Here is an 18,147-nt window from a genome sequence, read left to right as displayed (position 1 = left end):
TATGAATTGAGGCCCTTAGTCAATGAATCACGATGAAGAACCGGCCAAGAAAGACTAGAGATATTACCGGGAAGAGAGGCATGCACAATGGCGAAGGACTGAATTTAACAAAATACGAATTTTTGAGGGCCTGGCTTGAAGGAAGAAAGGAATGATATTATGCCCAAATGGCCAATACCGACATAGAAATCATACCAATAAGAAGAGAAAGGTAAGCAGAAAGCTGCAACCTGAAATTGGATTGAATAATATGATTCATAAAATCTTGAGCAAGAAGATCAACATAATGACAGGGGTATGTTACAAAAACAGGGGTATGTTAAAAACAGTCGATTTTTTAAGTTTATCCTACAGTCAATAATATTCTAGGTTTATCCCACAGTCAATAACTTTCGAGGATGAAATTCAGAAATCAGTCTTATGATGGTGAGAATGCTCAATTCCAGGCAAGTCCCCGTCATTTAATCAGACCATATTTTCAATCTCGTGGATTCTCTCATTTTCTATCCCATTTTCTCCTAGAAAACCTTGTTTCAAATGCTAAATTCTCTTCAATTTGGAGCACATGCCTGATCTACATAACAATCTCACATCATAACAAAACCAACATACAAACTAACACATGTATAGAACCCTTAAACAAACCCAGCTCCACAATCACATATTGCGTATTTAAAAAAGATAAATTCAAACAGGAGTTAACAAAACAAGACCCAAATCACAAATTCATGACATCTCTTCCAAAATACCCAAATCAAAACAAGACCCAAATCAAAACAAACTATATGAACTTCAAAAATACCCAAATTAAAACAAATTAAAACAAGACCTATATCAAAATGTACTGGTATTTCAACCCAAACTTGTGAAATTATTCAAATCAAAATACCTATGCAACATAATTTAAAAGTAGAAGACAAGTGATAAACAATACCTATATGGAAGGGAAATTACCAAAAATATCATAAGGAGCAAGGTGGAAATCGAGAATGGTGAGGAACACGCCACCCGAGAATGAGAAAGCGACTGGAGAATGGTGGAAATCCGGTTTCGAGGATGAGGAACACGCCTTCTCTATTGCAGTACGACCAGTTTTGAGAAAGCGTCGTTCAGGCCGGGCTAGGTTTTCTGCAGCATTAAGGCGAGCTTCTGATTTTGATGAAAAAATGAAATACAAATTTCCAGAAGCACAAACGAAGTGAAGGAAAGGGACTTAAGTTAGACTCAGGGAAAGAGATTAGACAATGTAGCAAACCTGATAGTTTCCATGATAGGAATGGTTTTTCTTCAGTAAAGTGACCTGTTTTCCTCTCTGCTTGTTTAAATGTGAGAGATGAAAGGTTGAAGGAAAGCTGCTTCAAGAGATTGAAGGAAGGTGCTTCAATGGATGATCGTAAATGGGTCAGCGATTCTGGCTTGGAGTAGAAGAAGACTATAGACTGATCAGTACCCAAATTCTTTTAAGTGGAAAAAGTAATTTTACATTTGCATCGGCTCCTAAAAAACTGATGCAAATGATAGGTGTATTTGTGTCGGCCCTCCAATGCAAATAAATGGATAATTTTTTGCATCGGTCCCTAAGAAAGGGTCGATGCAAATAACTTATATATTTGCATCAGCCTCTTTTAAGAGGCCGATGCAAAAAGGATAAACAGGCTTTTGCATCGGCCCTTAAGAAGGGGCCGATGCAAATAACAAATGTATTTGCGTCGGCTCTTTCTAAGGGGCCGATGCAAATGTTGTACCTGAATACAATTGCATCGGTCCATATTAAAGGGCCGATGCAAATGTGTTATTTGCATCGCGTGTTAAAAACGGCCGATGCAAATGCAGCGATGCAAATGAACATTTTTCTACTAGTGTATTTTTTGAAAAATTCTTTTCTAAACTCAACATGTAGACATTGTCAACACGAGGGGCAGTTAAAATCAAATTGTTTGTTTTTCCCTCGAGTATATGACACTCTCAGTGGCATCAAATACAACCTTTGTACCGCTGTCAAACAGCTGAGCCACGCTCAATAGGTTATATTTGAGACCCCTGACTAAGGAGACTGACTCAATGGTAGGGTTACCTCCGATAGTACCTGAACCGACTATCTTACCCTTCTTATTGTCTCCGAAGCTTACACTTCCACCTTGTTTACGCTCAAGTGTGATGAATTGAGTTTCATCACCGGTCATATTCCTCGAGCATGCGCTCTCAATATACCAAAGCTTTGACTTCTCCACGCATCTCAGGCTCACCTGCATTTTGAACTATTCATCTTTAGGTACCCAATTCTTTTTGGGTCCTCGTTTGTTAGCATGAACAGGTGAAGCATCATATTTTAATTTGTGACGACATATGTTTATGGTGTGGCCAGCTTTACCACAGAAGTCACAATAGGTGACCCTTTGAGGGTGATTTTGTTTATGGTCAGCAAACTGCCAACATACCTTAGCGATATGGCCTTTCTTTCCACAGAAGTCGCATTGGACATTCCGCCGAGTATACCAACACACATCAATGGTGTGCCCTCTTTTCCCACAACAGTCACACTGACTGTTCTACTGAGTGTACTGTCTATGCTGACTAGTACCTTGAAACTCAGCATTAGGATAGAATCTTTTCTTAGCCGATGTACTCAGCTGATTCTGTATAGTTGTGATGTCCTTTCTAAGTTTCTTTGACTCAGTTTGGACTTCCGAGACAAAACCATGCATGACTTTTAGATTTTCATCTTGCCTGGTGTTGTCTTGGAGAAGATATCGGAGGTCACTCAGTTTGACCTTTTCAATCTCATCACATCGCCTGCTGAGTGCCTTTATTTTCTTGTTACACTTTTTAGTTAGTGTATATAGATCACTCGGGGCGTTAACCATTTCATTTCTGAGCAAGAGTAAAGATGTTACCTCATTGGAGTGTTCCTCTTGGTCAGAACCATCAGAGGGGTCAGCTTGCTCAGATTAGCTTTGGTCAGCAGTTTCATCAGCCATGAAACATATGTTCGCCGACTCAGTGGCATCAGCTTCTGATGAGGTTGACTCATCACTATCGCTCCATGTTGCCACCATAGCTTTTCTGATACCTTTCTTATCTTTCTTCAGTTTGGGACAGCTTGACTTGATATGGCCAGTTTGATGGCATTTAAAGCATGTGACATGCTTGGAGCTGTCCTTCTTGTATCTACTGTCACTAGACTCAGCTTCGTATTTATCGCTTCGTTTGAATGGCCTTTTGCTGGTCTTGTCATTCTTTCTGAACAGCTTCTTCATTTTCCTAGTGAACATGGCAATCTCCTCATCGTCCGATGAGTCAGCTTTCATGACAATTGATTTTTGTTTCTTGTCTTCTAACTTTTCTTTAGCTTCAAAGCTTTTCATAGAGATCTCGTGGGTCAGCAGAGATCCGATCAGCTCGTCATATTTATATGTGGTCAGGTCCCGAGCTTCTTCCACAACTGTCTTTTTAGCTTGCCAGCTTTTGAGTAAACTCCTCAAGATTTTCTTCACATGCTCTTCTTCTGTAAAGTTCTTGCTGAGTCGTTTAAGCTCATTTATGATATTTGTGAACCTTGAGTTCATCTCCGAGATATCTTCATTCTCATTCATCTCGAACAGCTCATATAATCTCATATGTTGGTTCACCTTTGATTCCTTGACCTTGCTGGTGCCTTCATAGGTCACTTCCAGCTTCTTTTATATTTCTTGTGCTCACTCACAACCTGAAATTTTGTTGTACTCTGCAGCATCTAAAGCACAGTGAAGCATATTGATAGCCGAAGCGTTATTTTATAATTTTCTAAGGTCATCTTCTGACCACTCAGTTTCGCTCTTAGCAACTTTCTCGTTATTTACCATTTTGAAAGGCACAAATGGGCCTTGAACTATTGCAAGCCACGCACTCATGTTTGTAGCTTGAATAAAATTCTTCATTCTGTTCTTCTAGAATGTATAGTTTGATCCGAAGAACAAGGGAGGCCGACTAATTGATAATCCCTCAGGGAGTATCTGTGTTGTTTGATTTTCGGGAAGGAAACGAGTGCTGTTCTCAGCCATTTATAGGGATCAGCTCAAGATAGTTATATCTTTGAGTAGTGAGCTACTGAGCTCTGATACCACTTGTTGGTCCCGTGTGATTAGTTCCAATGGGGGGGGTTAGGAACTAATGTAACTTTTTCGCTTAATTATGCTGACTTAATCAATTCTTTAAGTTACTTAACTTAGTTTAGGTCAGCACGGCCGAGAGATGTAAGACAGCTTTAGTCAGATGCTGACTATAACTATTTTACTTGTGAGTTGGGAATTAACACTTGAGGTCAGCTTCCAACTCAGCACCAAGATTACTCAGTGTTAGCTTTTACAATTTATATCCTGAGCAATTTAATCAAGCAACACATACATATATATATATATATATATATATTGAGAGAGAGTTAAAAATTACTTAGCAGACTTATCCTGGTTCGGCCTCTCCGCCTAGGTCTAGTCCCCAGAATCCCTTCGGGCTTTTTCAATCCAATACTGAGCTCTTTAAAGGTAGAGCACAAACCGTTTACAAGGCAGTTGAATATGCAAGAGTACCTTCCTCTATTCGTCTACTCAACTCCTACTCAGCGCTATAACCAAACACTCAGATTCTCTACCGTTGAGTACTTAAAACCGAGTACTCAGCACCACTCTCTCAATCTTTTACAATTGATACAAATCTGTTCTTTCTAGATGAAGAACACTTTAGATGAAAACAAATTCAATCTAGCTTTTACACAGAAATGGAAATTTGGTGTAAGATCTTTTTCTTGTTTGAATGTGCTTTGTATGTATACTCTTTTTCTCTTGTATTTTCCGGCAAAGGATCCAAGAGTTGTACTTGTCCTTTTATAGTTGATTTTGAAGCTCTAATCATTTGAATCCGGAAGTATCCGTTGGATTCAAACGGATCTATTGCGTCATTCCCTTGGTCAGCATTCAGAATTGCAGGTCAATCCTGTTGTCTGAAATTGGCAGGCGTCAGGCTTGTCTTCTTCCGGCAGGTTCATCTTCTAGCGCCAGTTTCGTCTTTTAGCTAAATGCCAATTGACCCATGCGTCTCGAAATTGACTCTGTGCGTAAATCCAAGGCTTCTGAATTGGCGCAGACAATTGTCGGATTTTGTCATTTAGCAAACGGATCATTCGCGCTGTTCTGGCGAGTACACAACTTGACTTTATTGACGTTGTTTTTGTTCTTTGTTTCTGAGTCATATTCTTACTCAGCTTCCGTGGTCAGCTTTGTCTACAAGCTTTAGTTTAGAGGAAGACTGCTCTTCTTTGATACTGAGTTGCGTTTCACTCAGCTTGTGCTGTATTCTCATGCTGACTTCGTCCTGTCTTACTTTTGATTCCTGTTCTAATATATTCTTATACTTATCATTGAACAAACACATTAGTACAATTAAATCAAAGCACTTAAATTTAATTGTCTTAATAATGGATTGACTTAAATAATTTTGTCAAATCAAAATCATGTGGAAAGGTGTTTCAACAACTTTATGTTATGATTATAAACTATGGATTTCTTTTATCTCATTAATTATTGATTAAAAGATAAAATTCCTTTATAGTCAATAGTTATATCTAATGAATCAAATAATCTCAAATGAACTATTCATTTATATAATAAAAATTTACAAAACCATTATCTAGATCCAGTCCCCTCCATTTCTCTTCAATTTTTGACACATTTTGATAGGGTTACGAACATTTAATGTGCAAATAACTTCTCATTGTCTCCACAAAATTCATTGGATCAAATTATATGTAATTTGATCACCTAGCATTTTACAAGTCGCTTTTGTCTAAAATCCAACCGAAAGGTTCAAGATTTGCACCCAAATAATCGAGTCATAAAGATCGATCATTATAGCTTATTCGATGACTTATAAGTTCTTAGCAATAAGAACCTTTTGGTTGAATGCCCATGGGACATCGTTAAGCACCCTATTTGCTTCCATTTCATGGTAAAATTGGAACAAATATCTTCCTTCCAAATGAGCTTGTTACTCTCTTCATAAGTCTCCAGATGGAATCCTAAGTATTCCACACACACAATCAAAGTGAATTGCTTTCACTATCATAAATTGTCCAATCACAAAGAAAGAATTTTGCTACTCTTGGAATGAATTCCTCAAAATTTTAAGAAATTTATTTGTAATTCTAGATTTTCATGTTTTAGGAATTAAATTTCTAATCCATTTTCTATATAAAAAAATCTAGAATTGGATACTTGTGAAATAAAGTGAAATTTATAAATGAAATACATGTTTTTATATAAAATGAAATATTTTTAGATGATTGTGTGCGCTTATTATTAATTTATTATGTGTTTTTTTCTCTAAATTCTTTTTTTTTTGTATAAATATGTTGTTTTTAACTTTTCAATAACACTTATTATTTCTTCATAATTTTATCCATATATTCATTTTATAATTACTCATGTTACAAGAATTTTCAAATTCTAAAACAAGGTAATTTAATCTAAACCATTTAATATATTATTGTAAATTTGAGACTAATTAACACTACTTAATCTTATACTGCTTAATCTTAGTAAAAACCAATAGAAGTGAAAGACAAAAAAAAAAGTTATTATGAATAATAATCAATTAGTATTTGAAATATTATGGGAATAGTTAGAGAGATATGTTTATCAAAGCTATCACTAGATTTTTGTGATGTTGAGATCCTCAATAGTTATGAATGCAATTATGCTTTTAAAAAAAAGGCTCAATTCTGTAATATATTCATACGCCTTATTTAGAAGAAGTTGACGAAATGATATTAGTAGTCAACAATACAATACATGCCAATCAACAAACTTGTGAAAACAGGTTTATTGATTTTAAAATAGGCAATCGTTTGAAATCTTTTTCATATATGACTAATTTCTGTAAATTGATTAGCAATTCTCTTGATTTTAATAAAAGAGAGAAATTAACAAAGAGGAGAGAGAGAAGAGAGAGAAAGAAGAAGAAAAAAAGAGATTAAAGACATATAGAGGAGATTGTGTGTTTGATTTTTATTTTTTATTTTGGGGTTTGTTTGTGATAATTAGATAATAAGGAGGTTAATTTATAAAATAAATAAATATAAAGACAAAATTAACTCTTTTTCCTTTGACGTTTGACTTTTTTAACATCGTTATTCAATTTTGAATGTGTTTGCTAACAGAATCAACCACAAAGTACATGTTTGCCAACTTTTAAACCACATAGTTTATGTTTGAAAATGACTTAAATCACATGGTTTATTTTTGTATTTTTCCCTCATTATAATCTAATTACAATTACTCTAAAAATCAATTCAACCAAATAACCCTAACCTATCTATACTATATATAACTAGTATAAACTCCTGTGCAATGCACGGGTTGTATATTTATCTTATAGTTTTTTCTAATAAAGATTGGAAGCTAGCTAGAAGAAAAAGAGAGTAGAATATAGGTTGTTACTTGGAGCTCAAGCTAGGCTCAGTCTTATTAAAGAGAACAGAAAATTACAATAAAAGTAGAAACATAAAAGCCAAATAAATCTATATTGCTCTACATGACTAAAGTCATCACTAATGAAGGTTTATAAAATTCAGGTGCCATATTCCACCAAATGAATCCGCCAAAAGTTACTCTAAGTTTTTGGCCAAATCATCAGCTGCATATTCCTTTCTCGAAAGACATGAGAAGCACTTATATGCATATAAAAATAAATTTAAAACAAACCTTTCATTCTGCTGCAAACCATCGAATTATAGTTATTGTTTTATTATAATAATATTTTTTATTTATAAATATTTCAAAAGAATATAAATAAATATGCTAATATAATTACTTCATTTTATTAAATACTTCTTAAAAAAACTAAAATTTAAATACAATTTATGTTTGATAATAATAAAAAATAGGGAAAAGTATAAAAATAAACCTTGTGGTTACACTCATTTTTAAACAACACTCATGTGGTTTAAAAGTTTGCAAAGTGGTACCATGTACTTCATTCCGTTAGCAAACATATATCAAAGTGACTAACAGTGTTAAAAGTCAAAGGGAAAAGAGTTAATTTGGTCATTGTATTTATTTATTTTTATAAATCGACCCTTTTATTATATAATTATCACAAACAAACCCCAAAATTAAAATTAAAGATCAAATAAACCTTCTTCTCAGTCTCTCTAATTTCTTATTTTTTTCTTCTCTCTCTAAAAATACAAAATCAAAGACATTTAAATTAACTTTGCTCTCTCAATTAATTAATCCTTTTTCTTTCATTTTACTGACTGCTCTGCTTTTGCTGCTGCAGCTGGAAAGCTTTGGATTTTGTGGCTTTAAAGAGGAGTTCAGTATCATTCTTCAACATTCAAAGACATGAAACTGCTGCATCTAAGTGGGCAAGGGCTACTACAAGAGCTGCCAAGGTATTCTGCTTTTCACCTATACATCTCAGGCTTCACTTCAATTCCTAATTTATGCATTCCTTGTAGGTAGGAAAGGGTTTATCTAAGGATGAAAAGGCTCAAAAATTAGCTCTGCAGCACTGGCTTGAAGCTGTAAGTAATTGAAGAAGAATGAAAAGAAAAATGGATATTCTTATGAAGTAGATATTGAATTAGTTGTAATTATATTTACAGATTGATCCACGGCATCGATATGGACACAATTTGCATTTTTACTATGATATTTGGTGCGAAAGCAAAACCACCCAACCTTTCTTTTACTGGTAACAATTCCTTTCCCACCTCTCCTCTCCTCTGCATCCAATAATGATTACAATATGCTGATTTAGTTCCTGTAAAATTGAAGGTTGGATGTCGGTGAAGGTAAAGAAATAAACTTGGAGAAATGTCCAAGAAATGTTCTAAACCGCCAAATCATGGACTATCTTGGACCAGTAAGCATGTCTTGTTGATAAAAATTGATTCATAATATTGTAATAAAATGGGGGTGTGTGTTGGTGCAGAAAGAGAGGGAAGCATATGAAGTGATAGTGGAAAACGGGAAGCTAGTATATAGGGAATCAGGAAGTGTCGTAAATAGTAGCGAGGGGAGTAAATGGATATTTGTGTTGAGCACAAAAAGATCACTGTATATTGGGCAGAAAAAGAAAGGTGCTTTTCAGCACTCTAGTTTTCTATCTAAGGGTGCTACTGTTGCTGCTGGAAGACTAGTTGCTCATCAAGTCATTCTCAAGGCAATATGGCCATATAGAATAAGTGCATATCATAAAATTAAGCAAAGAGTGTGTGTTTGCAGAGATCTAGTGTAGAAGATGAGAATGAAAAGACGATAGGGAGCGGGAGTGAGGAGAAGAAGGTTTATTTGATTTTTAATTTTAATTTTGGGGTTTGTTTGTGATAATTATATAATAAGGGGATCAATTTATAAAAATAAATAAATACAGGGACCAAATTAACTTTTTTCCCTTTGACTTTTAACACCGTTAGTCAATTTGGTATGTGTTTGCTAACGGAATGAACCACAAGGTACCACTTTGTAAACTTTTAAACCACAAAACTGCAATCGAAAATAGGTGTAACCACAAGGTTTATTTTTGTACTTTTCCCTAAAAAATAGTTCATCACTTTTCTATTTTTTTCATCTAAAGCTTCATCTGATTTATTAAGTGTTATTAAAATTTATGAATTAAGGCCTTTAATTCACATGTTCCTAATTACTGTTAGGTAATAGATATTAATTGATTTTTCAAATAAAAACAAAGTAATTCTGACAAATGGAACTGAACGGACACTTACCTTAATTATCTCTATTTTTTTCATCTAAAGGTTAATATAATTTATTATTATTTATGATTTACTTTGTTTTTGGAAATGAATAAGCTTACTATTTCCCAAACTTTTATCTACCAAGAAAGATAAATTAATATACAAAAGTTACAATAATTTTCTTTAGTTACAAATACATTTACAAAAGTAAATGGAGCCTCCTAAAATAAGCAAAATAAATCTATAATGGCATTGTATATGGTCAATCCAAAAAGGAAATGATGAAAAAGAAAAATATATGTTTTTATGTTCCTGCTATATGCACTGAGGTAATTAAAAAATAGAATATAATATTCAAATTAATTCCACAACTTGCAATCCATTATGTAATCTTGTTGTCGGTTAATGAATTTGTTTTACTCTTTATGTTATTTGATTCAATTCATTAAATCTTCTTCCAATTCATTAACTGGAGTTTCACATTTGATGATTCAACTAGTTTTTTCTGGTCCTCCAGTTAGAAGTAAAAAGTAAAAAGTAAAAGTGACAGTTGTATTAGCTGTTAAGAGTGATAAAAAGGAAAGAAAAACTTGTAACTGTTAGGGCTGATCTGGCAATTAGTTAGCATCATTTAGTTAGCAAATATAAAAGCTTATAAGCTGTGCTGTTTGGATAGACATCGCAACATTAAGAAATCAAATTGCTTATGAGTTCCTTTTTCTCTCTATGAGTTTATGATGGTATCAAAGCAGTCGTTACGATCATGAAAAGTGATGTCGCAAAAATCTGAAGCAGTAAGTGAAGATCTGGAATCTGTAGACAGCAAATCTGTGTCAAGTGAATCGTCCGCATCTAAAGAAGATCATGAAGATCAAGAAAAGCGAAATTCAACTTTCACCAGATCAAATTCAGAACCAGAATCATCTCTTGAAATGCAGTCAAAGAACAACAACGTAGATGACAAAGAGCGCTCATCAAATCATGATAATCCTGGTTTGATTCTTGTCTCCACTGTGCTAAATGGAAATAACTATGTTACTTGGCGAAGGAGCATGACTCTTGCGCTCCATGCCAAACGCAAAATTAAGTATGTTTTAGAAGATGATTTAGAACCAGAAAAAGGTACTCCTGAATATGAAAATTGGGAAAATAATGATAGTTTAGTGTTTTCCTGGATTCTTAATTCGCTCTCGAAAGATTTAGCCGAAACATTTCTGTTTGCATCTTCCGCCAGAGAATTATGGAAGGAGATGGCATCACAATATGGATCTAGCAATGGTCCACTTATCTTTCAATTGCAAAGGGAAATTAACTCAGTTGTTCAAGGGAATTTAACTGTTGTAGACTATTTTAACAAGATAAAACGATTGCGTGATGAATTGAGAGTTCTTAGGCCAATTCCCAATTGCAAATGCGGTGACATGCACAAACTTGTTCAAAATATTATGGATGAAGATCAATTGATGCATTTTCTGTCTGGATTGGACACTGGCTATGAACATGTTGTGAATCAGATTCTATTGGCTGAACCACTCCCAAATGTTACCAAAGCTTTTTCCATGTTAATGTGTATTGATAAATAGAGACATAATACTGTTGAATCCTCTGGTTCTTCTACTTTTGTGAATGCAGTTAAGGTTTCATCTTCTAAGGGCCAAAGTTCTCGACCTAATAACTCAAATGCTTCTGCTGTTGATAAGAACAAAGCATCTTTGTATTGCAATTATTGTGACAAAAATGGCCATGAGCGCAAGTCTTGTTTTAGGCTGGTTGGTTATCCTAGGAGAACAAGTCCAGGGAATTCTTCTGGTGTCAAGAATGGTGGTGCAAAAGCATTATTTTCCCAAGAGCAACATTCACCACTAGATTTGGAGTCAAATTTAGAGTATAATGGAGACCAATTATCCAAAATGCAGCAAGGAATTCTAACCATGGTTCAACAGGAGGTTGGCAAACTTATGCGAGGCAAACAACCACTCGTTTCTCCTGTTTCAAAGCATGATGATTTCACTGCTTTTGTTGCTGGTTGCTCAGGTAATTCTTATTCTTATAAATCATCTAATGTGTGGATAGTTGACTCTAGGGCTACTGCTCATATGAGCACTAGTTTGTCTTTTATGAGTGGTGTGGTTCTTTTGTCAAAGCCAAGGAGAGTGTTTCTTCCTGATGGAGCGGCTCAAACTGTTACACAAACTGGATCTGTTGTGTTTCATCACAATTTCAAGCTCCAAAATGTTCTTTTTGTCCCTAATTTTCAATTCAATTTGTTATCTGTTGGAAGATTGCTTCAAGAACAACATATGCAAATAGTATTCTTAGCTAAGCATTGTGTTCTGCAGGACCTGACTTCTAAGTGCATCGTAGCAGTTGGTACTTTTCATGGAGGCCTTTATCAATTAACACCTGATGATTTTCATTCACAGAAGTTGCTGGAGTTTCAAGATAGTTGTTTTTCTGCTACTATGCAAAATAAGAATGTATTGACTTCTTTACATGATGATGCTGAACTATGGCATGCTAGGTTAGGCCACATATCTATATCCAAATTGAAACATTTGTCTTCTTTTACTGATGTTGACGGTTTACGTCCATGTACTGTTTGCCATAAGGCTAAACAAACTCGTGCAAGTTTTTGTAACAGTTCCATCAGTTCAATTACAGCTTTTGAGTTGTTACACATAGATTGTTGGGGACCCTACAATCAACTTTCTATGCAGGGTTGCAGGTTTATGTTGACTATTGTTGACAATTATACCAGGGTGACATGGACTATTTTGTTCAAATCCAAAACTGAAGTTCCAAGTTTGCTGGAACAATTTTTGAAATTGGTTTCTACTCAGTTTGAAGCAACTGTAAATATTATCCGTACAGATAATGGCACTGAGTTTTTGAGTGGTTTGACTCAATCATTGTTTGCTAACCATGGGATAGTTCATCAACGCACATGTGTGTACACTCCTCAACAAAACGGGGTTGTGGAGCGTAAACATAGGTATTTGTCAGATATAGCCAGAGCATTGCTTTTTCAGGCAGGCTTGCCACTTACTTTCTGGGGGGAAGCTATGAATCATGCAACTACATTGATTAATTAGCATCCAACTAAAGTCTTGCAATGGAAAAGTCCCTATCAAATTCTTTATGGTAAATTGCCATGCTTTGATTTTTTAAAGATTTTTGGTTGCTTGTGCTTCTTCACCAATACTCTGCCTCACAAAAATAAATTTGAGCCTAGAGCTTTTAAGGGCATCTACTTGGGAGGATCCAATGGACAAAAGGGTTATAAGGTATATTGCCTAGAAACCCGTAATATCATAGTCTCACGTGATGTTAATTTTTATGAAAAAGTGTTTCCTTTCCTGGACACTTCCTTTCAAAATCCTCTTGTGCCTTCTTCAACAAACACTGTTCTTTCTTTAAATCTGGAAGAAAGTACTTTACCCATTCTGTCAGACACAAATACTGCTCCAATTGAAAACACAACTTGTCCTGCTTCTTCTCAAAATGAAACTTCGTCTGACAATCAATCAGAACCTGTTTATTTACAACATGCTGATCCATCTTCTTCTTCATCTCCTCAACCTTCTATCTCAGTTCCTATCTCTACTACACAAATCATACCAGCTCCTAAAACTCGCACTAGAGTTAGTAAACCTCCATCTTGGATGCAAGATTATGTTACTAATCAGGTGCAAGTTCAACCTTATACTTTCACAAATAATCACTTTGCTTTTCTCACCAAAATTTCTCAAACCATTGAGCCAACTAGCTATCATGAAGCTCAGAAAGATCCCAATTGGATTTCTGCTATGCAAGCAGAATTAACTGCCCTTGAAACTAATGATACATGGATTATGACATCATTACCTCCTGGCAAGAAGGCTCTTACATCCTTATGGGTTTTTCGTATAAAATACAATCCCGACGGTTCCGTCGAGCGTTACAAAGCACGCTTGGTTGCAAGAGGCTTTGATCAACAACGAGGTGTGGATTATTTTGATAGCTTTTCCCCTGTCACCAAAGTGACCACAGTCAGATTATTCTTAGTAGTTGCTACTTCCAATCAGTGGCCTATTCACCAGGTTGATATCAACAATGCATATCTTCATGGCAACTTAGATGAAGAAGTTTATATGTTACCCCCCTGCTGGCTATCTCGGAGCAAAACCAGGTGAAGTGTGTCGTTTATCCAAGTCCATCTACGGCTTAAAACAAGCTGGAAGACAGTGGAACAAATTGTTCACTTCCACGCTTGTCTCTTTTGGTTTTAAGAAGTCTATTCATGATTACTGTCTCTTTACTCGCCAGCAAGGTTCAGATTTTCTCATTATCATTGTTTACGTTGATGACGTTCTCTTAACTGGGACTTCGGAGGATCAGATTTTGGATGTGAAACGAAAATTGAATTCGGTTTTCACTATAAAGGATATGAGGCAAGCAAAGTACTTCTTAGGAGTTGAGTTGGCTCGTTCGAAGGAGGGAATGTTTCTTTCACAGTATAAGTACATCGCATATCTAATCAAAGATGCTGGCTTAGAGAATGCAGTCATAGTTGCCAATCCTTTCCCATCTGGTGTCAAACTTGATGATGAATCTCCATTATTTGATAACCCAGAACAATATAGAAGGCTCATAGGAAGGATGCTTTATCTGGGTTTTACAAGGCCTGATGTTTCTTATTGTGCACAGCAACTTAGTCAGTTCATGAGCAATCCTACAGAACTCCATATGGATATGGCACTTCATGTGCTAAAATATTTGAAGGGAACTGCAACAAAGGGCCTGTTTTATTCTGTTCACAATGATTTTAATTTAACAGCTTATTGTGACAGTGATTGGGCTAGATGCAGAGATACAAGGAGATTAGTGACTGGTTTTTGCATTTTCTTAGGGAATTCGTTAATTTCTTGGAAATCGAAGAAGCAAAGCACTGTGAGCAAGTCATCCGCGGAATCAGAATATAGGGCCATGAGTACAACGGCTGGTGAAATTAAATGGTTGAGTTACTTGATGAGGGAGTTCAAAATGCAAGTAAGTCTGCCAATACCATTATTTTGTGACAATCAAGCTGCTACCAGCATTGCAGCAAATCCAGTTTATCATGAGCGAACAAAGCATCTTGATATAGATTGCCATTACGTAAGAGAGCATCTTGATACTGGTTTTCTTTCCACACCTGTTGTTCCATCTCAGAATCAATTGGCAGACATTCTTACAAAGCCTTTAACTCAGAAAGATATGTCATCAGCTTTAACCAAGATGGAAGTTGTTAGTCTAAGCCTTCCATCTTGAGGAGGGAGTGTTAAAAGTAAAAAGTAAAAAGTAAAAGTGACAGCTGTATTAGCTGTTAAGAGTGATAAAAAGGAAAGAAAAACTTGTAACTGTTAGGGCTGATCTGGCAATTAGTTAGCAGCATTTAGTTAGCAAATATAAAAGCTTATAAGCTGTGCTGTTTGGATAGACATCGCAACATTAAGAAATCAAATTGCTTATGAGTTCCTTATTCTTTCTACGAGTTTATGACCTCCTTCCAAGGATCTGAACAACATATTAAAATACACTAAAAAAATTATTAATTATTAATATTCAAATAAAATAAAATACCAAGTTGATCAATAAGTTAATTTATCAAGCCTTATGAACATATACACATAAACTAACATGTGCAAGAATAATGATATATGCTTTAATGTGATGACCATCTTTGTGATATACCAGGGAATGGCTCTAGATGAGTCTATGGTTTCTATGGAATAATGTACGTGACAAATATTGTTCAAAAAATTCAATTGGGATATAGGCTTTTTTATATTAGAGAATGTTTATTTATTCGGCATCAACAACCATTGCTTTTTTTCCCATCTATTTTTTCTCTAAGAAAAAGAAGCAAGTTTTTATTTTAGTGGTTATGTATTGGCAATATTCACATTTTTAACTTCCTAGGCTCTGTTGTTGTTTAAGTGAATTCATTGGCTTCATGCACTTAAGAATGATAGTCCAAAGAAGTGGTCTGATATCTTATTCATTAGACTGCGTCCATATTTATTGGATTGGCTCCAATTCATTTCAGCTTTGAAAGGTGGTAGAATAATGCTTGAGAGAGGCTGATATTCCTCTTCAAGTTGCAATTTGGTGTTAGATAAGCAATAATGATGTACTTAATTATCTGTTCTCGCTTTGTTGACAATTTTAGTTCAATTCTGAGACAATAATAGTACATAATTATCAAAAAAAGAAAAAAAAAATAACCGTACTTAAAAATCCATGCAATTCCATTTTTTTTATGTTCTGTGATGACACCTTCTGATACTGCTGCCCTATTTCTTTTGTATTGTATAAGTTTCCTGAGTACTCTTACCTTAACAAATGGAAAGAAAAATCCATAAGAATATATTGTGAAAAGAATCACATCACACCAAGTTTTTATTTTCAAGTAGGATTATAAATTGTAGTCTTGCAAAAGAGATCAAAAGTAGATATTCCATTAGACAACCAACTGTAAACATAAGAATGAAAAAATTCCACAAACTTCAAAGCCAATAACAAAGAATAAGGAGGAAAAAAGTAGATATTTTAAGGAAGGACACCTAGCTTTTTCAATCAATCATGAACAACATTGGTATATTCATTAGATGCAGTGTTGAAAAAACCTAATAGTCAAGAGTTCATACACTTTTTAAGGAAAAAGAGTAAGTTTCCAGACCAAAATAGTAACCAAAGAAATTAAAAAGAACAAAGTTTATCTGATTAATTACAAAAGTTTAGGAAACTTAGTATTTTTCCATACCAAAACTGTAACCAGAAAACTTAAAACATATGCAACTTAACTCAAGGATCTAAAAAATTGAGTTGATTCGAACATAACATTTGGAAATTTTGGATTGCCAGAGATCCCTCAATTTACATGACAAAATTTAGATAGCCAGATTTATTGAAGAAGGAAAAGATCAATAAAAGAATGTAAAATAACCAAGGGAACCAAAAAATAAGAACAGAGTTATTACCTGCAAGCATGTGATGTCGACATGGACAGTAGAAAAATAGCATTATCCACAAATAGGAGATATCAGAAGATGAGATCTGAGTTAAGAATGGAAGAACATGAGTAAATGGGTAAGAATGAGACAAAATGTAAGAGGATGTGAATGAAACCAGTAAAAGAAAATATATGAAAACATAAATGGAAACACTACTTACCTTTGCTAATGTTGAAAGTACGACTGAGTAGGGGTAATGTGCACCCACAAACCTGCAGTTCAACAATAGAGAACACAGAAAAACAATCTGAAACAATAAATATATGACATAAAAAATAGGACAGAGATTATATTACACAGAACCATAAAAATGTTATTCCTTAATTAATGACGAAAACCAATGGATTTAACTTCCAAATGTAATAATCTAAAAATGTTAGATTTACAAAAGCCATAAACACAATGATTAGGAATCTTGAATTGACATGAAGCTCTCCTTTACTGAAACAGTGAAAAAAAGGAGTTAGAGACTTTTAAATTAACAAAATAGTATACAACAAAACAAAAGATAGAAGCAATTGAGAAAGATGTTGAAACCTGTATCAACGTTGAAGATTTGAACATGCATCGCTTTCCAAAATCCTGTCGACATTCAAAATAAGAATCAAACAAATCAAACAAATATGTTAGAAAATTAAAACAAAAACAGAAAAAGAATGATGGACGGAAATGAGAGTAAGAGAAGATGAAAACATATGCTGAGTGGAGGCGTGACATTGAGAACAGGCAGATCGGTGAAGGAGAAATTGCCAGCGCCGAGAATAGAACCAGATGAGTAGTGAGAGAGATACGATGCAAGAGATCCAGATGAATAGAGGTTAAATATTTAGTGGGATCAAGAATGGGTAAGAAGAGGCAGTTCACGAAGATTGAGGAAAGTGGGTTTACAGGTTGATATGGAAGTTGAGAGAGAAGACGTGGATCTGCATATTTTCTAAGTAGCGTAAAATTAGAACAATTGAATAAAAATTGAAAAAATAAAATTCAATAAAAAAAATTCTCAAAAAAATCACAAAATGCCACATCAGCAAGATGTAAGCTGTTTTAAGTATATAGATAGATAGCAGAAACATAGAGAATTTAGAAGAAGCGTTTTAGTAGCTTTTTGGATGAGTTGGCACCTTAAGAGCAAATAGAATAAATGAGTTAATGAGTTTTAATTATCTCTCTATCATAAGTGTTATATTAACATATTATTTATTGTTAATTAGTAGCTCATTAATTAAAGTAATAAAAGGAAGTAAGAGTTACATGAAGATGAAAAAACACAAAGCTTCTAAAAGTCACAAATAAACTTATATAAAAAGCATGATAGATAGTATTCCATTATTATATTTATTGGCCACCAAAAATCAAAATTATCATCGACCTTTAATTTTGATT

At 34.6% G+C, this 18,147-nt stretch overlaps 1 protein-coding gene and 1 long non-coding RNA gene across 2 annotated transcripts; one reads left to right on the top strand and one right to left on the bottom strand.

Moving 5' to 3' along the window:
* Positions 1-989: 989 nt before the first annotated feature.
* On the top strand, positions 990-9,273 carry LOC136217161 (IQ domain-containing protein IQM4-like). Its single transcript, XM_066003750.1, has 6 exons — positions 990-1,198; positions 8,311-8,425; positions 8,492-8,557; positions 8,639-8,727; positions 8,811-8,898; positions 8,968-9,273. The coding sequence occupies exons 1-6, from the start codon at positions 990-992 to the stop codon at positions 9,271-9,273; spliced, it is 873 nt and encodes a 290-aa protein (XP_065859822.1).
* Positions 9,274-16,956: 7,683 nt separating this feature from the next.
* Positions 16,957-17,647, bottom strand: LOC136218282 (uncharacterized). Its single transcript, XR_010683718.1, has 3 exons — positions 17,458-17,647; positions 17,302-17,346; positions 16,957-17,205 (listed from the first exon to the last, which is right to left on the bottom strand). It is a non-coding gene; the product is annotated as an uncharacterized lncRNA (long non-coding RNA).
* Positions 17,648-18,147: the final 500 nt, after the last annotated feature.

The sequence above is a fragment of the Euphorbia lathyris genome, chromosome 2 (genome assembly GCF_963576675.1).
Source record: "Euphorbia lathyris chromosome 2, ddEupLath1.1, whole genome shotgun sequence".
In the NCBI taxonomy this organism is placed as follows: domain Eukaryota; kingdom Viridiplantae; phylum Streptophyta; class Magnoliopsida; order Malpighiales; family Euphorbiaceae; genus Euphorbia; species Euphorbia lathyris.
Note: the sequence above shows the minus strand (reverse complement) of the source record. Positions and strands in the feature narration are given on the sequence as shown.